Source organism: Oncorhynchus tshawytscha, linkage group LG01 (assembly GCF_018296145.1).
Source record: "Oncorhynchus tshawytscha isolate Ot180627B linkage group LG01, Otsh_v2.0, whole genome shotgun sequence".
Lineage (NCBI taxonomy): Eukaryota > Metazoa > Chordata > Actinopteri > Salmoniformes > Salmonidae > Oncorhynchus > Oncorhynchus tshawytscha.
In genome coordinates, this window is record NC_056429.1 from 47359828 (window position 1) to 47387365 (window position 27538).

Genomic DNA, 27538 nt, shown 5'->3' on the forward strand with positions numbered 1-27538 from the left:
TAGGTTTTGAACCATAGCCTCATTTACATTCTCTGTTTGAACTATTTTGTTTAATTTCACCTTGTTGTCACTAGCAATGCATGTATACAGTAAATGTGTCACAGTCCCCTTTAAGACTAAATCCATTTAGCAATTGCTGTACATGAACTCGACATGATTGTGATTCCACATCCTTTTGACTATCTGGAAATAGGCCAAGACAATGAAAGTGATACCAATTTGCACATACATCACATGCTAGAATTGCTCGTTTACTGTTATTTGGTGATTTACAGAACCACAACACTGTTTTGGGTTTATTTTGCTTGTGACCCATTCCTCACCGTATTTATGTGTGTATGCATTTCTCCTTCCCATTCTGTGTTTGAGTGGTGTTTTTGTATCAATTAGTATGTGCTGTCACCCTTATCTCCTGTGTCATTAAATATGGTTGACAGGCTTAAAGGGTTGGTCAACTCAATGTGTTCCTCAATCTGATTAACAGATTAAATTGGTGTGATTGTTCCTCCAAAGAGCAGTTCCTCCATAGAGTATAACAGATCAAACTTAAACAATGTACACATCTGATATTTTGTCTTGGGCATTCAGTCTTCTGTACATGCACAATAGACTTTAAAAGCTATAACAATTTTTGAAAGAATATAGCAGATGCTTTTATACAGAGCGGTTTACAGTAGTGAGTGCATACATTTTCATACAGGTCCCCCATGGGAATCAAACCTACAACCTTGGCATTGCATGGACCATGCTCTACCAACTGAGCCACACAAGAACTACAAACATTTGGTATTTAATGAAGACAAGACCTCTTTTCACCATTCAGACTTTGATTTAATCTTAAATTTCAGCAAATAAATAATGCCTTCATGACAAAATATAATGCAAATAATACCTTTACAATGCAAAAGAGTCCCCTGGACCCCCATATTGGCACAATGAATTAAAGTAGATTTACTGTTCAGACAATAAACTGGTAAGAAATTCAAAAAACATATCAGTTAAATACTGCATCACAGCAAGCAGCCAAGTTAGCTTATTTTCTTCAACATTGTGCATATACAACAACTTCAAATTTGCACTGATAACAATGATAATCGTTGATAATCATAATAATATGATTCAGCAGAAGCGGTAAAATATACAATCATTGCGAGCTATAAGCGTGACAACATTCAGGTCCTCACCTTTTTCTCAATGTCATTCAACATCAAGTGGAAATACACTTCAAAAATGGCAAAGAACAATATGAAACGCTGGCTTTGTAATTTTACATTTTACGATGGCAACGAGAGTTGAAACATTAAGATACATTATGCAATGTCATATTTTGCCACTGAATTTTCTGTATATATGAGCCTCAATATTCCACCAAATATTTACATTAAATGTGTGTATGCATCTCACTCGCTCTCTCTCTCTCTCTCTCTCTCTCTCTCTCTCTCTCTCTCTCTCTCTCTCTCTCTCTCTCTCTCTCTCTCTCTCTCTCGGTGTGTGTATACTGTGTGCAACTGAGCATGAGAGAGTGTGTGTCTGCTTTCCTGTCTTTCCCTTTTCATTATTTACCTCATAAATATATCTCTGCACTCTCCCTCTCTGGCTCTCCCTCTTTATGTCTCTCCTTCCATATTATCCACCACTTAACCTCTGTAAGGCACCAATCCTAATTTTAGACAAAAAGTTGGACTGTGGAAAACAGCACACCACTGGGAGACATCGCTGCACACTGAACAGATGAAGACAAGGACCTAGATTCAATCTGGGCCATGGAAAATCCACGTTAAAGTGCGATTGACATTTAAAGGTAATTTCCAATTGAACCGACATATGCAGCATTTACCGTGAATGCCGTCTCCACTAGCGCTGGAACATTGCCTTTAAAATGTGCTTAGCGGCTTGAACACGATCGGATTGAATCTGGCCCAAGGAGACGCAAACCTACAATCACTGACAGAAAGAGTGACTGGGAAATTAGAGAGACACACAAAAGAAAAGTAAGGTGTAAAGACATAAACTCAAAGATAAAGAGAGAGAATGAAAGAGAGGCAGGGAAGAGGAAATAGCAAGATGGGAGATGAGGGGAGTGAAAGAAGTCATCTGAAAGAAAAAGAAAGTTGTTCCTCTTCCTCCAGATCTCTCTATCTGTGGGTTTTAATTCTTCTGAAGACGTTTCTTCTTCAAATGGACACCTCATACTCCCGTGTGTCCTAGGAACCAGGTAGCAATACAACAGACCCGAATAACAATTAATTTGAAGAAGAAAATAGTTGGTTTTAAATGCTACAGCAAAATATCCTCAGCAGTTTAGGACATGCAACCTCCAGGATTCATAAGCAATGGACTAGAGTATTCACTTCTCGTTAACCTACAGTCAATAGCATTTCAACTTCCAGACAAATAAAAAGTAAAGTTACAGAGAATATTTTCCTAAATACTAGCCAAAAGGTGAAAAGTTGAAAAAATAATTGTCATTTTATTAAAGTTGATACAATATACCTGTACATGAGCTCTACATTAAACTCTAGCTTAGTGACATAGATAGAACAATTTTACTTGGTGGTTTAGTTATACCAATAACCTGGGTTTGATTCCCAGTTGGTTACACAGACAGGGCTATCCATGATAAAAAAATAATGACAGGCTAATTGCAGGTTTTCAAGTTAATTTGGATGGGGGGATTTTTAGCCTCAGTTTAATTGAGTTGTAGACAATAGAACATCACACATTAGAGTGTTTGAACGTGTCATGCGGCTGCATGACTTGTCGGGTATAAAGTTGGGTGTGGTTTCGTTGCATCCAATGGCAGAGTCTGTGATAGGGTAACGCAAGGAACCACTTGTAGATTTGACAGCTCTAACGGAGTTCCACCTCAGAGACTTCCAAAACAACTGCTATGCTGGCTAGCGCGGATCTGATAGAATCTAGCCCCAAAGTGAGAGCGCTTGAGCAATACTTACACATTAGGCAAAAATAGAGAAAATACTCACCCCTGCCTCGTATAGAGGGTTGTTGAAGTCAGACTCCACAGTAATTGGGCTGTATGAGTGGGTGTGAGAGAGAGACTTCCAGAAAAGTGGCTTCCACTGCAGTCTACATACACTGAGGGAGAGGGAAATAAATGTTAAAGGGAGAGAATAAAGCATACAGTCAACTTCTGATATCTGATCTATGCAATGGCTCAGTACCATGCCAATATTTGGTGAAAGTAAGAAGAATGCATTTTAATTGTGACTGCTGAACTGCGCAGTACGTACTTTGTGTAATACATGTAGATTCCACCAATCAGAAGGATGACCAGGATGATTGGCAGGATGATTGCCAAGGCAATGTTCTCACTTAGCATCTGGTGGGAGGGCTCCAATGACTGCGATACTAGGGAAATAATCAAAAATAATAAATGAAAGAAGAAGTTAAATCAAGACGATTAAAGGGGAATTCCACCAAATGTCAACCTCATTTTCATTATTTCCAGCACTATCCCACTGAGCACACCACATAATTTCAACGTGGGCAATAGGGTAATATTTGGTTGAGACATTGATCAATGAGATTACAACCTATATTCACCCACTCAAAAAGACAGCCAAAAGTTTGTAGAATTCCCAATGTGTTCCCATGATTGAGCCGGAATCTGCAGCATTTACCGTGAAGCTGATCTCCATGAACGCAGGAACATTGACCTTAAAATCCACATTTTCCACAACCCGTGATCAGATTGAATCCCTGCATTATTCTTCAACGTTGATTTTTGGTTGAGATGGAGACGTGAATCCAACATAACAAGTATTAACTTGTTGGTAAACTGGATTTAAAAATATCTCATAGTGGAGATAAAGTGAACATATGACATTGTTTCAAAAGTACAAATTCATCAAGGTTTGTCTATGTTGAAAATTGGTTACCATGACGTTTCAATGTTCTGTCGTTAGAGATAAGAAGAAATGTCATGACATCATCAAGTTGCATTAAAAGCTTAAAAAAAGTAAAAACAAAATACAAATAAAAAACCTACTATGAGTTTCTAGCCAGGGGGAGGCATTTTCCTTCTCCCTGTGTCACCATGAATCTCATAGTCTTTGTAAGGAACTGGAGAATGAATATGAGGCTGAAAAGTGTCGAAATTCCCCTAAAGAAGATGTAGAGGGAGACGAAAAATCACCTTCTAATTTATGATCATCCAACAGCTCCTCGTATGCCACTGATAGATAGAGAAATGCAGATTATTATTATTATAAGATCATCATTCCTCATTCACTCTTTACCATATGTTCAAGTGTTTCAATTCTCATGCAGAATTTCTTGAAACCCCTCTAACTCCTCATCCTCATTTACAGCAGTCCAATGTAGATTGTCACCTTTGCAGAAGGGTGGTGGACTGTTCCATTGAGATGGGTGGCCCGGGACACAGTTGATAATAACCTCCCCAATGAGTTCATAGCCCTCATAGCAGAAAAAACGTAGCGCCTCTCCTGCCTGGTAGCTATGCTTGTACAATGTCTGGTAACCATTGTCTGGCACACCTGGGTTTGGGCATGGGTCATACTTCACTGTTTTGGGAAAGGAAATAAAGATAGAGAAAGAGCAATGCCTTCAGAAAGTATTAACAGCCCCTTTTCCACATTTTGTTGTATAATTTAAGATGGATTAAACTGAGATTATTTTTCCCTGGCCTACACACAATACCGGATAATGTGAAAGTAGAATTATATTTTTCGAAATGTTTACAAATGAATTTCAAATGAAAAGCTAAAATGTATTGAGTCAATAAGTATTCAACCCCTTTGTTATGGCAAGCCTAAATAAATTCAGGAGTAAAAATGTGCTTAACAAGTCACATAAATTGCATGGACTCACTCTGTGTGCAATAAACGTTTTTAACATGATTTTTTCAATGACTACCTTGTCTCTGTACCCCACACATACAACTATCTGTAAGGTCACTCAAGCGAGCAGTGATTTTCAAACACAGATTGAACCACAAAGATCTATTGGTAGATGGGTAAAAAATGTAAAAGCAGACATTGAATATTACTTTGAGCAAGGTTAAGTTATAAATTACACTTTGGATGGTGTATCAATACACCTAGTCACTACAAAGATACAGGCGTCCTTCCTAACTCACTTGTTGGAGAGGAAGGAAACCGCTCAGAGATTTCACCATGAGGCCGAAGGTGACTTTAAAACAGACACTGGGAGATGAATTCACATTTCAGCAGGACAATAATCTAAAACACAAGGCCAAATCTACACTGGAGTTGATTACCAAGACAGTGAATGTTCCTGAGTGGCCGAGTTAAATCTGCTTGAAAATCTATGGCAAGACCTGAAAATAGTTGTCTAGTATTGATCAACAACCAATTTGACTGAGCTTGAAGAATTTTGAAAATAATAAATGGGCAAATGTTGCACAGCCAAGGTGTGGAAAGCTTTTAGAGACTCACCCAGAAAGACTCAGCTGTAATCACTGCCAAAGCTGATTCAACTCAGGGGGTTGAATATTTATCTAATCCAGATACAATATATTAGTGTTTTATTTTCATATATATATATATATGTATATATTTTTTTACAAATGTTAGAATTTTTCTTCCATTTTGACATTACAGTATTATGTGTTGGTCATTAACAAAAAAAGACAATTACATCTATTTTAATCCACCTTGTAACACAACAAAATGTGGAAAAAGTCAAGGGGTGTGAATACTTTCTGAAGGCACTGTATAATCCCATAGGATTACAGTTTGACATCCATCTCAACACACACAGACAAACACCCAGGGGAGTGACTCACAGACACATTTGGGGCTGCGGTCACTCCACTTGGGGGTGCCCGTATCCCGTCCATGGCAGGAGATCTGACCAGGGCCCTCCAGCTGGTAACCCTGGTTACAGGAGAAGCGCACCACCGTTCCAACAGCAAATCCAGACTCTGGGCGTACCGAACGTGCTCCATTCACCACCTCCCCCGGATCAGGACACTGCTGGACTGCGGACGATAAGGGTATAAAAGACATGATCTAATATTTGTATATATTGTTTTATCTACCCTGGTACTACAGATGAAACAGAGCTAAATGAGTGAACTCCGGCACACTTATTTTCTGATATGTAGATGATTGTCCACTATCCCTGAATAAACCCATACAGAAAACAAATGCATTATAATATACACTGAGTATAAAAAACATTAGGAACACCTGCTCTTTCCATGACCAGTTATGATCTCTTACTGATGTCACCAGTTAAAACATTGGAGACATGGATTGTGTACATGTGCCATTCAGAGGGTGAATGTGCAAGACAAAAGATTTAAGTGCCTTTGAACGGGGTATCAACTAGACGCACCAGTTTGAGTGTATCAAGAACTTCAACGCTGCTTGGAATAATTGTCCTCCACCCAAAGGACATCCAGCCAACTTGACACAACTGTGGGAAGCACAGGAGGTTGGTGGCACCTTAATTGGGGAGGGCGGACTTGTGGTAACGGCTGAAGCGGAATGAGTGGAGTGGTATCAAATACATCAAACACATGGTTTTGACGTTATTCCATTTGCTCCATTCCAGACATTATTATGAGCCGTCCTCCCTTCAGCAGCCTCCTGTGGTGGGAAGCATTGGGGTCAACATGGGCCAGCATCCCTGTGGAACGCTTTCGACACCTTGTAGAGTCCATGCCCTGACGAACTGATGCTCTTCTGAGGGCAAAAAGGGGTGCAACTCAATATTAGGAAGGTGTTCCTGATGTCTTGTACAGTCAGTGTATGTACATACAGTTAATGAGGGGGAAAATATATATATTTACAAATACTGTATTTACAGAATATATTTATGAAATATATAGCTTGATCAAATCATAACATAAAAAAGAATATGTTAATTAAATATATTTTGGTGACACATGTATCATGCTGAATTGTAATGTTGAGTCTATTGTCCTCTGGTACCTCAAAGTGGGGTTTGCATGCAAAAGTTGAAAATAAATTCTGCAGCTATTGAGGCAACCTGCCACTTATGAACCATAGTACGATTAGCTTTGCTTATTTTGAAAAGAGACACATGAAACTCCTGTTGTGACTTTACTTGTATTAATCTGATGACTGTTATTTATTTCATCCACTGACTATGTTTATGTCACGCCCTGGTCTTAGTATTTTGTGTTTTCTTTATTATTTTGGTCAGGCCAGGGTGTGACATGGGTTTATTATGTGGTGTGTTTTTTCTTGTTTTTTTTTGTAGGTATTGGGATTGTGGTATAGTGGGGCTATCTAGAAAAGTCTATGGTTGCCTGAAGTGGTTCTCAATCAGAGGCAGGTGTTTATCGTTGTCTCTGATTGGGAACCATATTTAGGCAGCCATATTCTTTGAGTGTTTCGTGGGTGATTGTTCCTGTCTCTGTGTTAGTTTGCACCAGATAGGCTCAGTCAGTTTGGTTTTTCTTTTTTCATTGTTTTGGAAGAGAGGAGAACGTGAGCCGGGTGCGCCATTCTCCTTGCGGAGATGGTGCTAAATCCATCAACACGGTCGGTCCCTGGGATTGGGCTGGCCAACACGATTCGGTTTGCTTGGAAGGAAAGGGAGTTGGAGCCTTTAGGACGGGAAACTTTTGGAAGGATAATATTGATGGGGATTCTAAAGCTGACAGTGAAGGACGTGTTTTGTTTCCAAGGCAACTCGTTGGAGGGAGCATACGACGTGGCACTATATACAGAGGAGAAACACGATGATATCCTGAGAAGGGCAAGAGCAGTGGGAGGTGAGAGGCCGATGAGCCACTATGAAATAACAAGCTTGGCGAAGAACAACTTTAGGGTTGTAACTGTCAACATTTACAACCCATACGTTAAGGACGAAGAGGTGAGGGCCTTTCTGGGGAGATACATGGATAACGTCTCCTCAGCAAGGCACCTCAAAGACTCCCTTGGGTTTTGGAATGGGAGGAGAGGCTTCCAGGCCCTCCTCAGGGAGGACCCAAAGGGACATGGTGGCTACCTCCATCCTCCTGCTATGTTCTCCCTAGGGGCTGACAGGGGGATGTTGTTTTATGCACGTCAGCCCCCATTTTGCTGCTGGTTTCCCCAGGCCCTCAACTTCTGTTGGGTGGGGACACACCTAACAAGACTCAGGACTGGGTACAGGAGGAGGTGGGGAGTTTTTTGTTTGGGGACTCAGCCTCCCCGATTTTTTTATTTTTTTTCCAAACCAGCTGCAGCACTGGGGAGGGGGAGGAGTGTGGGGGTAGACCCAGGGTGCAGGGCACCCCGGAGCCAAACACTATTCCTGCATCCTGGGTTGGTGAGATGGAGGTAGAGGGGGGGATGTCGGGAGTACGGATGGTGTTCTCACCGGTAGATATGGAGCAAGGGAGCATCGGGTGAGTCTCCTGTTTTTTTTTTTTTTTTTCTGTCTGGGTTTAGAATTTGAGTGTATTACATGTATTTATTTTATTCTTTCATGGGGTCTAATTTTACTTTTGTTAGTTTAAATGTAAGGGGTTTAAGGGATTTTGTTAAGAGGAGGGCGGTTTTTAGTTATTTGGAGGGTGTGGGGTTTGATTTTTGTTTTTTACAGGAGGTTCACCTGAGGGATGGAGGGGATGTTAGTAAGTTTAAGAGGGAGTGGGACAAGGGGGAGTCGGTTTGGGGTATTGGGAGGGTGCACTCATCGGGGGTAGGGATTTTGTGTGGGCACAGGGAGGTAAAAGTGGAGGATTCTTTTGTGGTAATGCAAGGGAGGGTTATAGGGGTGGATGTCACGATAAGGGATTGTAAATTTAGATTAGTGGTGGTGTATTGGCCACAGGTGGTGGCAGACAGGAGGGAGATAGTGGACTGTCTGACGCCCCTGTGTGTCACAATTAGGAAATGAGTGATAGGGGGGGATTTTAATACAGATTTAGGAATAGGGGGGGACAGCAGTGCAGGTGCCATTACCGGGCTAATGGCTTGCCATGGTCTGGTTGATGGTGGTCTGCACACTACTCCGAAAATTTCTTTTCGCATCACGACGGGGTGCTCCTGCAGGTGGGGACGCCAGTCTGCCTCTTTGGTAGGGGATACTGGAAGTTAGATCGGGATGTGCTGGAGGAGCAGGCTTTTGTTGACGGGTTTTATGGTTTCTTTTGGAGGCTTGAAGGCCTCCGGTCCATGTGCGAGGGGGCGTTAGAGTGGTGGGAATTAGTTAAGGTGAGGATTAGGGCTTTTATAATAGGATATTGCAAGAGGAAAAAAAGGGAGAGGAGGGAGGTGGATCGTATCCAAAGGTTAATTGAACTCGAGTACGAGGCAGGCAACCTCGGCGGGTCGTTTGACTGGGAGAGATCCGCTACCCTAAAGGCGCAGCTCAGGGAGTTGCAGGAGCGGAAGGCTCGAGCTTTCCTGGAGCGTGCGCATAGTGGCTTTCTAGAACACAATGAGACTTGTTCCGCTATGTTGTTTAAGTCGGTTAGGGCCAGACAGAGTAGGAAGGTAATGCATGGCGTTAGGGAAGAAAATGGTAGTATAGTTAGAGAACCAGAGGATATGGTCAGGGTGACAACTGATCATTTCCAAGGTTTATTTAAGGAAAGGGAAATAGATGTAGAGCAGGGAAATGTGTTTTAGAACACTTGTCCAGGCAGTTGCCGGAGGACATTAGAGAAGTGATGGAGGCCCAGATTTCACTAGAAGAGGTTGAGAGCGCTCTTAGGAGGATGGGAAAAGGGAAGGTGCCTGGGATGGATGGGCTGCCGGCTGAGTTTTATCTCAAGTTTTGGGGTATATTTGGACCAGTGGTCCTCGAAGTCTTGAAGGCCATCCTTGAGACGGGGTCCCGGGGGATCAATGGCTGTTGGTGTGCTGTCACTTTTATATAAGAAGGGGAAGTAACAGACCTTGGCAACTGGCGGCCGTTGACCATGCTGTGTGTAGATTACAAGCTACTTGCAAAGGTTTTAGCAGACCGGTTGCACACAGCCCTTCCCTACGTTGTCCATGAGGATCAGACGTGCAGGGTAGAGGGCCGCTCTATTAGATGGAACCTACAGTTAATCAGGGACTCCATCGCTTGGGTTGAAGATAGAGGACTGCCTTTAATGGTAGCAGCGCTAGATCAGGCGAAAGCCTTTGATGAATAGATCCTTTTTATTCAGAGTGTTAGGTCGATTAGGATTTGGGGAGAAGTTCATAGGATGGATTCGTACATTATATGTCGGAGCGGGGTGCGGAGTTAGTGTAAATAGTCACTTGGGTGACGTTTTTGACCTCTCGTCTGGGGTCAGGCAGGGGTGCCCACTCTCGGCTCTCCTCTTCGTTCTGTACATGGAGCCTCTGGGGGCTGCCATTAGGGCAGACACAGGGGTGGAAGGCTTGTTGATCCCTGGAAGTGGTGGGCTGCGTGTTAAGATGACGCAGTACGCCGACGACACTTCCTTGCTGCTGTGCAAGGACTCGTGCCTGACAAGGTCCCTTGCCATCTTTGGGGATTTCACCCGAGCGTCGGGAGCGGTTCTGAACCATGCAAAGTCTTCCGTCAAGTTTTTCGGTAGATGGCGCGGTAGAACGGATGTGCCTGGGGGGTTATCTCTCTGTGAGGGGGCCCTGAGGATTCTCGGGGTCCATTTTGAGACCTCCGGCTCAGCGACGCTAAACTGGAACATGCGTATCGCGGTGGTACAGAGGAAGCTAGCAATGTGGAAGGCTAGGTATTTGTCTTTTATGGGCAAAGTCCTGGTCCTAAAGGTGGATGTGTTGCCATCTCTTTGTATTTGGCGTACATCTACCCATTGCCGGCTTGTCTGAGGAGGCCTCTAGTGAGGCTTGTGTTTCAGTTCATGTGGAGTGGCAGGTGCGAGTGGGTCGCCAGGGCACGCATGCTCTGTCCCATCGGGGAGGGAGGTAGGGGGGTACCACATTTCCCCCTCAAGCTGGACACAAATTTTGTTTGTTTCTTGTTAACGGAGCTTGCTCATCCAGTGATACACCCGTCCGGTTACCTCCTGCGGGTGTTCTTCTCGTATCAGGCGAGAAGCGTAATGGTGTGGTCTAACACGGGTCCTCGGGCGGAACAGCTGCCGTGGCACTTTGGTCATGCGGCCAAGTGGCTGCGTTCGCACCCTGAGGTTGAAGTTGCCCGAGTAGGTTTAGATCACAGGCACCTGTACGAGGAGGTCAGAGAGGCAGGGAGTCCGGCGCCTGTAGTGGGCATCTCGGAAGTGGTCTGGGAGGGAGTGCAGGCGCGGGGTCTGGACAACAGGCTCAAGGACCTGAATTGGTTGAGCCTCCATAAGTGCTTGCCGGTACGTTCCATCATGTACCGGTATAGTTTGGTGCAATCCCCCACCTGTCCAAGATCCTCTTGTGGCAGGGAGGAGACTGTGCGCCATGTCTTTTGGGACTGTGCCTTTGCCGGAGTAGTATGGGCTAGGGCACGGGTGTTGTTAGGTTTGGTAAGGGGGGATTTTGTATTGACGTGGGCCAGTTTAGAGAGAGGTGTAGGGAGAGCGAGAGGGACGGATAGGGACAGGTTTCTGCTCTGGCTTCTCATGAGTCTCTTTAAACGGGGGCTGTGGGAAGCCAGGCAGAACATGGTGAAGACAGGGAGAGATTGGGGGTGGAAGGGATAGTGAGGAGGGTGGAAGGAGATTTGAGGGGAGGATGAAGAGGGAGGAGAGGAAGTGGGGGAAGCATGCTGCTCGGGAGAGGTGGAAGGGGGGTTTAGGGCTGGGTGTCATTTAGATTTGTAAGGGGATAGATTAGGGACAGGGAGATAGGGAAAGGTAGTTTGTAGGGTGACGGGGTGGGAAGATGCTCCCCTGGGGTTTTGTTTGGGGTTTTTGTTTAGTTAAATTAAAATACCATTATTTGAGTATGTATGAAAATTATGAGTTGTAAAGAATGAATGGTATTGAAGGTAATAAATTATTTTTTATAAAAAAAATAAAAAAATAAGGCTGTTTAGGTTTTCACGGTACGTTTCTTGTTTTTGTATTGTTCGTGTATCATCTTCATTAAAGATGTATCGAATTAACCACGCTGCATTTTGGTCCTCCTCTCCTTCACCGCAAGAAAACCGTAACAGTTTAATTGTTACTCGATTAAATTAATCATGTAACAACTAACTCATTAGGAATTTGGAGCACCACAGAAGAGGTTGTTTAAAGAGTTACCATTTCCATAATTAAACTCTATAAGATATATATCTATTACATCGATAAACAGTAATCTTATTAATCATTACCTCTTATCATATCATCATTCTGAACAGTCGTAACCTTGGATCTGCAAAAAACCCAACCTTACTCATGAGCCCTCTCCTGTACTCCCTGTTCACCCACGACTGCGTGGCCATGCACGCCTCCAACTCAATCATCAAGTTTGCAGACGACACTACAGTGGTGGGCTTGATTACCAACAACGACGAGATGGCCTACAGGGAGGAAGTGAGGGCCCTGGTGTCAGGAAAATAACCTCACACTCAACGTCAACAAAACTAAGGAGATGATTGTGGACTTCAGGAAACAGCAGAGGGAACACCCCCTATCCACATCGATGGAACAGTAGTGGAGAGGGTAGTAAGTTTTAAGTTCCTCGGCGTACACATCACAGACAAACTGAATTGGTCCACCCACACAGACAGCATCGTGAAGAAGGCGCAGCAGCGCCTCTTCAACCTCAGTAGGCTGAAGAAATTCGGCTTGTCACCAAAAGCACTCACAAACTTCTACAGATGCACAATCGAGAGCATCCTGTCGGACTGTATCACCGCCTGGTACGGCAACTGCTCCGCCCACAACCGTAAGGCTCTCCAGAGGGTAGTGAGGTCTGCACAACGCATCACCGGGGGCAAACTACCTGCCCTCCAGGACAACTACACCACCCGATGTTACAGGAAGGCCATAAAGATCATCAAGGACAACCACCCGAGCCACTGCCTGTTCACCCCGCTATCATCCAGAAGGCAAGGTCAGTACAGGTGCATCAAAGCAGGGACCGAGAGACTGAAAAACAGCTTCTATCTCAAGGCCATCAGACTGTTAAACAGCCACCACTAACATTGAGTGGCTGCTGCCAACACACTGACTCAACTCCAGCCACTTTAATAATGGAAATTGATGGGAATTGATGTAAAATATATCACTAGCCACTTTAAACAATGCTACTTAATATAATGTTTACATACCCTACATTATTCATCTCATATGTCTACGTATATACTGTACTCTATCATCTACTGCATCTTTATGTAATATATGTATCACTAGCCACTTTAAACTATGCCACTTTGTTTACATACTCATCTCATATGTATATACTGTACTCGATACCATCTACTGCATCTTGCCTATGCCGCTCTGTACCATCACTCATTCATATATCTTTATGTACATATTCTTTATCCCTTTACACTTGTGTGTATAAGGTAGTAGTTTTGGAATTGTTAGTTAGATTACTCGTTGGTTATTACTGTGTATGTGACAAATAAAATTGGATTTTTAACAGGACAGCCCTCACATTCATTTTATCATCAATTTCTCTCAGCCAATCATCAGTCATTTGTGTAAGTTCTGTGCTTGTTGAGTGTCCTTCCCTATAAGCATGCTGACATTATCTTGTCAATTTGTTTCCTGTAAAATAGCATTTTTGGGCCTATCACAAGGGGGAGTTAGAACACGGATCTATTTGTAGTCTAAACGGTGGCACAAATTTACTATATTTTCGTAAAGTAATGGAGGTGTGAATGTCCGAGGAAGAAGGCTGCAGCTCGAAAATGAGGGAGCACTGGGAGAAAAAAGCCTGGCAGGTTCCGGAATCTCCAGTGTGGCGGTCTGGTGGAGGTAAGTGGGGTTCTCGGCACACTGGCGTAGGCTGGGAGATTACGGGTGTGACGGAATTGCTCCAGCAATGTTTTGTATGCCTGATCATTGCGTTCTGCCAGGGTATGGAGTCCCTCCATAAGACATTGAAGTAACTCTTCGTGTCTTCCAATAGTGGCTTCTTGCAGGGAGACAGCATTGGGGAGCGGGTCTGAGTCTGCTGGGTCAGTCATGGCCAGTTCGTATTATCACGATTTAGGGAAGTCCCAGATGCAGACAGTGTCGAAGTAACAAAAGTTTATTACTAGAACAGGGGGCACACAAAACGACAGATCAAAGGCAGGCAAAGGTCAGTAATCCAGATAAGAGGCCAAAAGGTACAGAATGGCAGGCAGGCTCAGGGTCAGGGCTTGCAGAATGGTCAAAACCGGGAAAACTAGAAACACACAGGAGCAAGGGGAAAACCGCTGGTAGGCTTGATGAACAAAATGAACTTGCAACAAGCAAACAGAGGACACAGGTATAAATGCACTAGGGAAGATGGGCGACACCTGGAGGGGGGTAGAGACAAGCACAAAGACAATTGCAACAGATCAGGGTGTGACAAGTACAGACACTATTTAAAAAAAGTCAAATGCATTCGTGAATTCAATCGCTTAACATGCTGACCAGACCGGACACGTCGCGTGCGTGAGCGCCGCAAAATAAATTTAGAAATCCATGTTATTCAATTACTGCACCCACACTGCTCGCGTGCACCAATGAGTGTCTGCGTTGCCAAGGGCTAAAATATAAGTCATTCCTATTTCTGACGCAGATCACGCTGAAAGTCCTACCTCTCCCATCTCCTCATTGGTTTATAGAAGCAGGTACCCATGTGCCATCTCCTCATTGGTTATACCCACGTGAGCGATTGAAAGACAAAATGTTTTGCCGGTCGTGGTAAACGTGTAAGTTAGATGCCAATCACCATATAAGTTCAAAAATGAAAAAGCCTGGAAGGAGGAGCGATGACTAGAAACGATTCAGCTAGCTAATTAACGTTAGCTAGCAAGTGCAAGCTAACTAGCTAAATTGCCATACATGTTTAATTGTTTTCGACCTGTCCCCAAATTAATGTCATTGGTTCAGAGTTTGTTTTGATATTTTAACCTGCGTGTCATGATCGCGTTTGGTGTGGGGGGGGCAAAATAAATTAATGCACGATAGCGCACGCGCGCAGCCGGTTTGGGTTCTGTGTTAGCCGACATGTTGCGGTTTATTCATTGAGACTTTAACGGTAGTAATGGATGTTTGCGAGGCATATCACTTCTTCCATCTCTTTGCATAGCCCACCAAATGCACTGTTTTCTAACCACATCTGGATTGATCCATAAAGAATTACTATGGGAATAAATATCCCTGAATGACAGAAATATTGGAATAAACTAGGCTAAGGAAGGCAACAAATTGTTGCTTACTGAAACACCCAAAGTCATCCAATTGTTATGATAGGATTTGAAGTAATATCCTATCTGTGTGTGGTCAACTACTTTAGCACCGATCGTTGAAATTGGAGACTTTTATCTCCCTCACCAACTTTAAACATCTGCTATCTGAGAGCTAACCGATCACTGCAGCTGTACATAGTCCATCTGTAAATAAGCCCACCCAATTTACCTACCTCATCCCCATACTGTTTTTAGTTTTTTACTTTTCTGCTCTTTTGCACACCAGTATCTCTACCTGCACATGACCATCTGACCATTTATCACTCCAGTGTTAATCTGCTAAATTGTAATCATTCGCCTACCTCCTCATGCGGTTTGCACACAATGTATATAGACTCTTTTTCCCCCCCTACTGTATTATTGGCTTGTTTATTGTTTACTCCATGTGTAACTCTGTGTTGTTGTCTGTTCACACTGCTATGCCTTATCTTGGCCAGGTCGCAGTTGTAAATGAGAACCTGTTCTCAACTAACCTACCTGGTTAAATAAAGGTGAAATAAAAAAAATAAAAAAAATAAAAAACAGTCATGCTGTTCATTTATTGTTTAATTATTTGGTTTTATAACTAAAATGCTTGACTGTATTTTAAGACTTGGATGACTTGCATGCTGTGTGATGACATCGCTTCTCAACGATGCCCTCTGGTGGTCAAACTAGCATTAATAAACAACAATGGCTGACAGTAAAATATTATGACTTCATGCACTCTAATGTGCCATACATTTATGCAGCACTCTGCAAGCTGTGCTGTAGTATGACGCAACTTTTAAAGGAAGAACCACTGTACTATTGCCCAACAACAGAGTTTTTTTGTTATCGATGTTCAATGTCTACTATGATGGTAAAAGTCTCTTGATTTTGTGCAACAGCACGAGAAATGCAGATGTGCTGAACTGCTAATAAGTGATGTGTTTCAAGGCTTCTAGTGGTTAGCAGGACTATGCTAAAAGCCTACACACCGTATAAGTGATACATTTTTTGTTGATACAGAATAAAGAAATCACAGGATATGGTCAGATGATAAGTTGGTTTTATCCAGTGCCAATGAGGACTCGGTATGATATGGGTCTTTACCGTCTTATGTGGACAGTGGCTCACTCCTGCTATGTATTCACTCGTGTTATTCTCTTGACATCACTTTTCCAACATGACATCTCAAATTCTGATAAATGTAAATTTCTCCCAAAATACAAATGTAAAGTGATATGTCATATTGGGACTTTTAATTGGAAACATTATCAGAATGTTTACCAGCAACCTATTTCTGCAATCTTCACTTTCAGTGTCTGAAAGGACCTACGGCTCTATTCAATTTAGCCAACATCTGCATAGTGGTTGTTTGGGCGGCGTCGGAGGTGGAACTGTGTTAGAGCTGTCAAATCTACAAACGTCTCCTGGCCGTATAACTAACGCAGACATTGCCATTGGCTGCTCAGAGTCGCATTAAGAGTAATCCCATATAGCCTTGCTTACAAGTTTGAACACTGGAATAATATATAATATTCTCATGATTTCGTTTAATGATTTTTAATTTGAGTGTCTTTATTTCTATGTAGCCTACACTTTCTCTTTCTGAACTTCGAACGCGAGTGGGACAGGTCTGGCTTCATGACAATTATCAAGTGCAGCTGCTCACCAATTTGAAAATGCCAATGCAGTTCCACCTCCAACACCACCAAAACAGCTATTGCGGGTGTCGGCTATCGCCAGTAAACGCTAGATCTGATTGAATCTAAGCCTTACTCAACCTCTAAGATGTATGATCAGTCGGTGATCTGCAACGGAGCAAAATTTATGCTCTCAAACACATCGGAAGGGTTGTTGGAAGTTCGGGTTGTGTTCCCCTGCTCAGGTGTTGCGTTGCATCAACCAATTGTTGCGTACCACATTAACTGTGCCGTCGGGCACCAGATTGCTATAACATATGATCTAGCATGAGTCAGCAATGTCGTTGGGCAGGAACGCGCTTTAGCTCACCTTTGATGCAGGTGGGTGGGCTGTTGCTCCAGGAAAGATCCCATTGGCAAGTGATGATGTCAGAGCCACTGATGTCATACCCTGGCTGGCACTGATAGGTCAACACACTTCCCCTCACAGGAGAGGTGTGGGAGGAGCTAATCCAACCAAATTCGATTTGAGGGAGGGCAGGGCAGGTGTCATTAGGCTCTACCTCTGGATGTGAAAAAAGTTGATGTCATTAGATGTAGGATAAACCAAGTGCTTGTTCAGAACATTCAGATTGAAAAATAATCGTGTAGAACACACAATTGAGGTAGAATACGTAAATCGTCTTGTCTGTTCATATTATATCTACAAAGTTATTAACATATTGCCTCACTGAATACACGCCAGGAAAATGTAAATATTGTATTTGTGTGATGTTATGTATGGGCAATCAATGTTCTGCACATCATGTCCTTTATGTGAATGTAATGTCCTGTATGTAAAAGTCCTGTATGTGTACGTACCACGGTAGTGAATAAGGAACCCCTGGCTGAGAATAAAGGAGGAATCGTCAGGGTCACTCTGGAACTGAATAGTGACCTCAGAACCACCTGACACGACCTGGAAACGCTCTCGTGACCCCAGGTACTGGCCAATCACATGGGACATGAGGTCGTGACCATCGAATATGGTGAGAACGTCATTGTGGCGGATATTCAAACTTTGAGGGAGACAAAATACATGAAGAGAGGAAAAAAACTTTCACAATGTCACTTCAAATGGAATCATAAAATATATATTCTCACAATCATTGTCATTTCTAATCCTTACAATAAAAACTTCACTGGAAGCATCGCATTTTTTAAATGTATGTCAGTCACAGTTGAAACGCACCCATTATAATCAATGAGACTCGCTACACCAGCCACGGAAGCAGTCATCAGTGAAGCGACGAAATGCAAGGTTCACATTGTTCAACCTTTGTTTTATGCTTTAAGTATATTCCTTTCAAAACATGCACAAACATACTTATTTTGAGTTCTATCTCCATCATATACCTCCGGTGTAGTGGTAAAAAAACAACTATGCAAAGGGAGCGCCCATGTTATGCAATGAGGTTTCAGAGGCAAAAGAGGCAAGGGAAAATTCAAGGAGAACAATTCCCTCTCCCAAATGCTCCAACCACAGCTTCAAAGACCAAAATAATGCCTTTTGGGTGTTGGAGAGGCAAAACTCACATCTGGATGTCCAGTTCGATGCGCTTCTCCTCATTACCATGGATCTGCCACACACAGTCCTGCCCCTTGGAGTAGCTCTGTGGCCAATCAGGGGACAGAACAGTGCTGGAGGGATCGGTCAACTCTCCCCCACACAAAGCTGAGAGAGAGAGTTTGGGGCGGAAGATAGAATGCAAGATAGGGAAGGGGGGGTGAAAAGGTTATTGTAACATTAACTGTATTATTATCTTTTTTTTGTTTAGTGAATGAAAGGGGCTTTACAAACACATTATCATAATGAAATGGTAGTATTCAATAGTATTACCTTTACACACAGGCTCACTCTCATTCCAGTGTGGATCGCTTGGGTCCACACACTCAATGACCCCAGAGCCCTGCTCCATGACAAAGCCTGGGGAGCAGGAGAAGATGACTGTGGTGCCCAACGGAAAGGTAATGTCACTGCTGCTGAAATTACCATGGGGCAAGTAGGGCTCATAACAGTGTTCCCCGTCAAAGGCTGAGAGAAAGAGAACGAGAGAGAGAGATAAAATAGTGTGCACGTGTGAATATGAGGAGAGAAAGAGAGAGAAGTAGGATAAAGCATAATATAAGATTAACTAAAGTAGGGCTGACCCCATTTAGTTGACTGGTCGATTGTTTGGTCTATCGACTGTTGGTCGACCGAGATTTCTTTTTTTATGGTGCACAAGACACCTGTTTGATTCCCGCCTGTATCATTGGACTAATCCATTGCGGAGGCCACGGCAATGGCACAGTCCATCACTCTAAGACATGTGATACTGAAATTGTATTTGTGGTTATATTATGTAAAAAATAATAGTGTAAAAAATAATAAAGCTAATATTATTAGTGTATTAAAATATGTGCATAATAGCAGAAAGAACAATGCGGCAGAAGCAGCAGCAGCAGAGACGAGCGAACAGGCCTTGCCCTATTCAGAAGGGGGTGGTCGGGTAATGTAATTATGTGCACAAGCACAAAACACCATATCTGTAATTTTTGTCCCGTCCGAATCTGCCATGTCAGTAACTTGTACATGGCAGGAGAGTAATTTCAGCCAGAATAACCAACTGCTTTTTGGCAAACTCCAGTGACCTCTGATAATACCAGTCCCTGTGTTTTGAGAGAAATATCTGAGTTTGACAGGTGTTGTTCACGGTTTGAGCAAGAAAACAATGACTGATTCAATAAATTGAATGAAGTGTTGCGCATAGCCTAGTATTACCATCAAGAAGTATTCAGACCCCTTGACTTTTTCCACATTTTGTTATGTTACAGCTTTATTCTAAAATTAATTAAAACATTTTATCCCCCCTCATCAATCTACACACAATACCCCATAATGACTAAGTAAAAACATTTTTTTTTGTGCAAATGTATATTTAAAAAAAAAGGGAAATATTACATTTACATAAGTATTCAGACCCTTTCCTCAGTACTTTGTTGAAGCACCTTTGGCAGCAATTACAGCCTTGAGTCTTCTTGGGTATAATGCCACAAGATGACCTGTATTTGGGGAGTTTCTCCCATTCTTCTCTGTAGATCCTCTCAAGCTCTGTCAGGGTGGATGGGGAGCGTCGCTACACAGCTATTTTCTCTCCAGAGATGTTCAATTGGGTTCAAGTCCGGGCTCTCTCAAGGACATTCAGAGACTTGTCCCGAAGCCACTCCTGCCTTGTCTTGGCTGTGGGATTGGGGTTGTTGTCCTCTTAGAAGGTAAACCTTTGCACCAGTCTGAGGCACTGAGCACTCTGGAGCAGGTTTTCATCAAGGATCTCTCTGTACTTTGCTCTGCTCATCTTTGCCTCAACCCTGCCTAGTCTCCCAGTCCCTGCCACTGAAAAACAATAAAAGAGCATGATGCTGCCAGGTTTCAGGCCAAAAAGTTTAAGCTTGTTTCTCATAGTCTGAGAGTCCTTTAGGTGCCATTTGGAAAACACCAAGCGGCCTTTTACTGAGGAGTGCCTTCTGTCTGATCACTCTACAATAAAGGCTTGATTGGTGGAGTGCTGCAGAGATGGAAGGTTCTCCCATCTCCACAGAGGAACTCTGGAGCTCTGTCAGAGTGACCATCAGTTCTTGGTTACCTCCCTGACCAAGGCCCTTCTCCCTGATTGCTCAGTTTGGCTGGGTGGCCAGCTCTAGGAAAAGTCTTGGTGGTTCCAAACTTCTTCCATTTAATAATGATGGAGGCCACTGTGTTCTTGGGGAACTTCAATGCTGCAGAAATGTTTTGGTACCCTTCCCCAGATAAGTGCCTCGACACAATCCTGTCTCAGAGCTCTACGGACAATTCCTTTGGACTCATGGCTTGGTTTTTGCTCTGACATGCATGCACTGTTAACTGTGAGACCTTATATAGACAGGTGTGTGCCTTTCCAAATTATGTCCAATCAATTGAATTTACTTCAGGTCGATTCCAATCAAGCTGTAGAAACATCTCAAGGATGATCAATGGAAACAGGTAGCATGTGATGTCAAATTCAAGTCTCATAGTAAAGGGTCTGAAAATGTATGTAAATAAGGTATTTAGTTTTTTAAAATATAAATCAGCAAAAATGTCTAAAAACCTGTTTTCGCTCTGTCCTTATGGGGTATTGTGTGTAGAGTGATGAGGAAAAAAAATATTGTATCCATTTTAAAATAAGGAAAAAGAAAAGGAGTCCGAATAGTTTCCAAATGCACTGTGTGAAGGGCCTACATGCATCAACTTTTAATGAATGCTTTTGTTCATATGTTTTGTGCGTATGGATTGAAATTTGCCAAATGCGTCTCTGAAAAATATTATGCCTATTTAATTTAACCCTTGCTGTTAATAGATCGTAAAGGAGCAAACAACTGACCTAAATGTTTGGAAATGATAAGTTCACTTTCGCATTTCATAGCCTTAAAACGTATCTCAAGAACAAGTGCACTATTTATCTCACATCTGAAGGCCGGGGGGCATTTAGGACGTCTACTGCGGATCGCTAAAATATTCTATGATTATGATCACACTTGCTCAACTCAAATATTATGGCGATACTATACCAAAGGTGGATTTGTATGGTTTAGAAAAATGGGAACCAAGCTTCGAGTTATCACTGTAACCCTGTTATTTGCCTGGACTTGTTGAAATATCTTCACGCCTACAAAAAAAACCCTCCAGGCTTCTGTCATAACTACTTGAAAAAAGAAAGAACTACAGGGGGAAGTTTGGACGAAAACTATTCCTGTCCGAATCATCCTCTGGAATAACGGACATTCTGGGTTAACAATTACATAACCAACGTTCTCTAGTAATACTAGTCCAATGCGAATAGGGTTTGTATTTGTAATTATTATGGATCCCCATTATCTGCTCCTGTCACAAATCCTCCCGGTGGTGCTGCTCATTCCGTTCACCAGCTCCGGAGGTCTACGTCACTGAACTGGTTCCCATTCCCCCTGATTAGTATGTGTATATATGTCATGCCCTGACCATAGAGAGCCTGTTATTCTCTATGTTGGTTAGGTCGGGGTGTGACTAGGGTGGGTCATCTAGGTAATTATATATCTATGTTGGCCTGGTATGATTCCAAATCAGAGGCAGCTGTTTATCGTTGTCTCTGATTGGGGATCATATTGAGGCAGCCATTTCCCCTTTTGTGCTTTATGGGATCTTGTTTATGTTTAGTTGCCTGTTAGCACTGAATTGTTGTCACGTTTCGTTTATTCTTTAGTATTTGCTTTAGTTTCACTTTATTCATTAAAATGTGTGGAACTCTACGTACGCTGCGCCTTGGTCCAACCAATATTACGAACAACGTGACAATATACAGTATGTGCCCTCTGTTCCCCATTGTCCTTGTCGGTTTTGTTGTTACCGTGTTCGTTGGTCGTGTGAGTACCTGTGCTATTATATCGGCTTCCATTTTGCACTTGTTTTACCGGTCTCGTCCCGTGTATTATTTAGAGGTTAACACCTCACTCGTTTGTTTGGGTGGAGAAAATAAACCCACCTATTACGCATTCCTGCACCTGCCTCCAATCATTATACAACGTGACACTGCCAAGGCAGCAGCTACTCTTCCTGGGGTCCGGCAAAATTAAGGCAGTTACAACATTTTAAATACATTCATTACAGAATTCGCAACACAATAAGTGTGTGCCCTCAGGCCCATACTCCACTACTACATATCTACAATGCCAAATCCATCTGTACATGTGTGGGCATAGTGCATATGTTATCGTGTGTGTGCCTATGTTTGTGTTACTTCACAGTCCCAACTGTTGCATAAGGTGTATTTTTACCTGCATTTTAAATCTGTTTGCTGTGGAATAGAGTTCCATGTAGTCATGGCTCTATGTAGTACTGTGCGCCTCTCATAGTCTGTTCTGGACTTGGGGACTGTGAAGAGACCGCTGGTGGCATGTCTTGTGGGGTATACATGGGTGTCCGAGCTGTGTGCTAGTATTTTAAACAGACAGCTCTGTACCTTCAGCATGTCAACACCTCGTAAAAAGCAATGAGGAAGTCATTTTCTCTTCCACTTTGAGCCATGAGAGATTGACATGCATGTCATTCATGTTAGCTCTCTGTGTATTTTTAAGGGCCAGCCTTGCTGCCTCTTTGTCGTACCTGACCACACGACTGAACAGTAGTCCAGGTGCTTGTTTAATAGCCTACTGATTCCGTGAGCACCAAGTCTCATGCAATGGCACAATGTCGGATAAAGCAGATTTGGCTGTTTTTAAATCTTTGCTATGCTGTAATAAAGGCTTTACAATTGTTTTTTCGTTAGAACAGACTGGCATTACTTAATTTTTTAGGGTTGTTTACACTGTTCCAAACAAATCAAAATCAAATCAAATCAAATTTTATTTGTCACATACACATGGTTAGCAGATGTTAATGCGAGTGTAGCGAAATGCTTGTGCTTCTAGTTCCGACAATGCAGTAATAACCAACAAGTAATCTAACTAACAATTCCAAAACTACTATCTTATACACAGTGTAAGGGGATAAAGAATATGTACATAAGGATATATGAATGAGTGATGGTACAGAGCAGCATAGGCAAGATACAGTAGATGGTATCGAGTACAGTATATACATATGAGATGAGTATGTAAACAAAGTGGCATAGTTAAAGTGGCTAGTGATACATGTATTACATAAGGATGCAGTCGATGATATAGAGTACAGTATATACGTATGCATATAAGATGAATAATGTAGGGTAAGTAACATTATATAGGGTAGCATTGTTTAAAGTGGCTAGTGATATATTTACATCATTTCCCATCAATTCCCATTATTAAAGTGGCTGGAGTTGAGTCAGTGTCAGTGTCAGTGTGTTGGCAGCAGCCACTCAATGTTAGTGGTGGCTGTTTAACAGTCTGATGGCCTTGAGATAGAAGCTGTTTTTCAGTCTCTCGGTCCCAGCTTTGATGCACCTGTACTGACCTCGCCTTCTGGATGATAGCGGGGTGAACAGGCAGTGGCTCGGGTGGTTGATGTCCTTGATGATCTTTATGGCCTTCCTGTAACATCGGGTGGTGTAGGTGTCCTGGAGGGCAGGTAATTTGCCCCCGGTGATGCGTTGTGCAGACCTCACTACCCTCTGGAGAGCCTTACGGTTGAGGGCGGAGCAGTTGCCGTACCAGGCGGTGATACAGCCCGCCAGGATGCTCTCGATTGTGCATCTGTAGAAGTTTGTGAGTGCTTTTGGTGACAAGCCAAATTTCTTCAGCCTCCTGAGGTTGAAGAGGCGCTGCTGCGCCTTCTTCACGATGCTGTCTGTGTGAGTGGACCAATTCAGTTTGTCTGTGATGTGTATGCCGAGGAACTTAAAACTTGCTACCCTCTCCACTACTGTTCCATCGATGTGGATAGGGGGGTGTTCCGTCTGCTGTTTCCTGAAGTCCACAATCATCTCCTTAGTTTTGTTGACGTTGAGTGTGAGGTTATTTTCCTGACACCACACTCCGAGGGACCTCACCTCCTCCCTGTAGGCCGTCTCGTCGTTGTTGGTAATCAAGCCTACCACTGTTGTGTCGTCCGCAAACTTGATGATTGAGTTGGAGGCGTGCGTGGCCACGCAGTCGTGGGTGAACAGGGAGTACAGGAGAGGGCTCAGAACGCACCCTTGTGGGGCCCCAGTGTTGAGGATCAGCGGGGAGGAGATGTTGTTGCCTACCCTCACCACCTGGGGGCGGCCCGTCAGGAAGTCCAGTACCCAGTTGCACAGGGCGGGGTCGAGACCCAGGGTCTCGAGCTTGATGACGAGCTTGGAGGGTACTATGGTGTTGAATGCCGAGCTGTAGTTGATGAACAGCATTCTCACATAGGTATTCCTCTTGTCCAGATGGGTTAGGGCAGTGTGCAGTGTGGTTGAGATTGCATCGTCTGTGGACCTATTTGGGCGGTAAGCAAATTGGAGTGGGTCTAGGGTGTCAGGTAGGGTGGAGGTGATATGGTCCTTGACTAGTCTCTCAAAGCACTTCATGATGACGGATGTGAGTGCTACGGGCGGTAGTCGTTTAGCTCAGTTACCTTAGCTTTCTTGGGAACAGGAACAATGGTGGCCCTCTTGAAGCATGTGGGAACAGCAGACTGGTATAGGGATTGATTGAATATGTCCGTAAACACACCGGCCAGCTGGTCTGCGCATGCTCTGAGGGCGCGGCTGGGGATGCCGTCTGGGCCTGCAGCCTTGCGAGGGTTAACACGTTTAAATGTCTTACTCACCTCGGCTGCAGTGAAGGAGAGACCGCATGTTTTCATTGCAGGCCGTGTCAGTGGCACTGTATTGTCCTCAAAGCGGGCAAAAAAGTTATTTAGTCTGCCTGGGAGCAAGACATCCTGGTCCGTGACTGGGCTGGATTGCTTCCTGTAGTCCGTGTTTGACTGTAGACCCTGCCACATGCCTCTTGTGTCTGAGCCGTTGAATTGAGATTCTACTTTGTCTCTGTACTGACTAGCTTGTTTAATAGCCTTGCGGAGGGAATAGCTGCGCTGTTTGTATTCAGTCATGTCACCAGACACCTTGCCCTGATTAAAAGCAGTGGTTCGCGCTTTCAGTTTCACACGAATGCTGCCATCAATCCACGGTTTCTGGTTAGGGAATGTTTTAATCGTTGCTATGGGAACGACATCTTCAACGCACGTTCTAATGAACTCGCACACCGAATCAGCGTATTCGTCAATGTTGTTGTCTGACGCAATACGAAACATCTCCCAGTCCACGTGATGGAAGCAGTCTTGGAGTGTGGAGTCAGCTTGGTCGGACCAGCGTTGGACAGACCTCAGCGTGGGAGCCTCTTGTTTTAGTTTCTGTCTGTAGGCAGGGATCAACAAAATGGAGTCGTGGTCAGCTTTTCCGAAAGGGGGGCGGGGCAGGGTCTTATATGCGTCGCGGAAGTTAGAGTAACAATGATCCAAGGTCTTTCCACCCCTGGTTGCGCAATCGATATGCTGATAAAATTTGCTGATAAAAAGGCAGAAAAAATAATATTGTAATCTAACAGCATCTGTTTGTCACACATAATATGCACACAGCTCTTGCTCCTATACACTCCTTTTTCTTGATCTCCTTTTTATGGTTATTATTACCATTATTATTATGATCATCATTATAATAATAAGTCATGTCGTTATCATTAGTAGATCTGGTATAACCGCCATTGAACTGTAGGCATTAGAGGGCGTCCTGTTTAGTCTTAATACCGTAACTACTTAGGCCAACATTTCAATATATAGGCTACTGAATCAATCATTAATTTGTTCATGCCATCACACTATGCGAGACATTTATGCTTTGAAATGCAATCAAGCATTTTAGTTTTATAATGAAATAACAAAGGGAGCTTCGAATAATTTGCCGACACAACAAATAAACTGCAATTCAAGAATGCATGCAACAATTTTTTGTCTGCTGTAATAAAGGCTTTGTATGATTTATTTTGTGTTTGAACAGACTCTCTGGTACAGTTATTTATTTAGTGTTGTTTACACAGTTCCAAATGGTCAGAAAAAATTATAATATTGTAATTAACAGCAGCTGTTTGGCACACATAATACTCATACAACGCTTACTCTTATACCCTCCTTTATCTTGATCTCCAGTAGTTTCCACAGCTAAGTCAAATGTCTTCCACAGATCTGACTTCCCCTTTCCCTCCTGAGCAACTAGTAAACATTTGCCCGTTTCGCATTTTTCATGTCTTTCTCATCCATTTTGCTGTCAACCTTACTGTGTTTGGAGTTTGTTATAACAAATGTATTGATGTGATTATGATAAGCTATAGGTCAGGCGCTATTGGTTATATGCATGCGATGAGAGCGAGACAATGTGCACCAGTCACACAGGCACTTGCTGTCATGTTTTTAACACAGTCTGACCTTTGAGTCATTTGTGTGTCTTAATTATTTAATCAAACAGTATGCTTGAACCATCAGACAAGCTCAGTGCATATGTAGTTGGTTTTATTCAAGCACATATTGAAAAATACATTTAAAAGTTTCGACCAATCGATTGGTCTTAAGAACAAGACGACTCTCGGTCAACCAAGATTTTATTTTGACGGGGACAGCCCTAAACTAAAGCAAGCAGCAGTGACTGTACTGCACAGTCAATTAACAATTAAGAGTGAGAAAGAGACAAGAGAAACTGTGTACTGATGCTGGGAGCATTTTAAGGTCTCACCTTCATAGCGCAGAGCTAGCAGTAGCGGGATGAAAGAGGAGTCGGCCGTGAGCTCCAGGTAGAGTATGAAGCCCTCACTCACGATGCCACGCTCTGGAACATCGTCCAGGTCTGAGTCAAAGAGCAGCGGAGCCATGGAGTTGTTTCCGCTTCGCACAATCAGCCTGACAAAGAGGGAGAATAAAGGATGGAGGGGAAGAAAGAAGAGTAGAAAGGCGGAAATCAAATCAAACTTAATTTGTCACATGCGCAGAATACAACAAGTGTAGACTTTACCGAGAAATGTTTACTTACAAGCCCTTAACCGACAGTGCTGTTCAAGAAGAGTTAAGAAAATATTTACCAAGTAGACTAAAATAAAAAGTAATAATAAAAAAGTAACACAATAAGAATAACAATAATGAGGTT

The 27538-nt window shown here is 43.0% G+C and overlaps 1 protein-coding gene across 2 annotated transcripts in view; it reads right to left on the reverse strand.

Moving 5' to 3' along the window:
• Positions 1-809: 809 nt before the first annotated feature.
• LOC112252203 (seizure protein 6 homolog) overlaps positions 810-27538 on the reverse strand; it is a 73190-nt gene continuing 46461 nt past the window's right edge. For both annotated transcript variants that reach the window (XM_024423248.2, XM_024423240.2), the window contains exons 9-19: positions 27131-27294; positions 18763-18957; positions 18459-18597; positions 17745-17941; positions 17254-17448; positions 5789-5983; positions 4353-4544; positions 4157-4195; positions 3252-3369; positions 2985-3096; positions 810-2204 (exon numbers count right to left, since the gene is read on the reverse strand). In XM_024423248.2, coding sequence (XP_024279016.1) covers positions 2175-2204; positions 2985-3096; positions 3252-3369; positions 4157-4195; positions 4353-4544; positions 5789-5983; positions 17254-17448; positions 17745-17941; positions 18459-18597; positions 18763-18957; positions 27131-27294 — 1576 coding nt within the window. In that variant the 3' untranslated portion in view covers positions 810-2174. The remainder of the gene's footprint in view (positions 2205-2984; positions 3097-3251; positions 3370-4156; positions 4196-4352; positions 4545-5788; positions 5984-17253; positions 17449-17744; positions 17942-18458; positions 18598-18762; positions 18958-27130; positions 27295-27538) is intronic.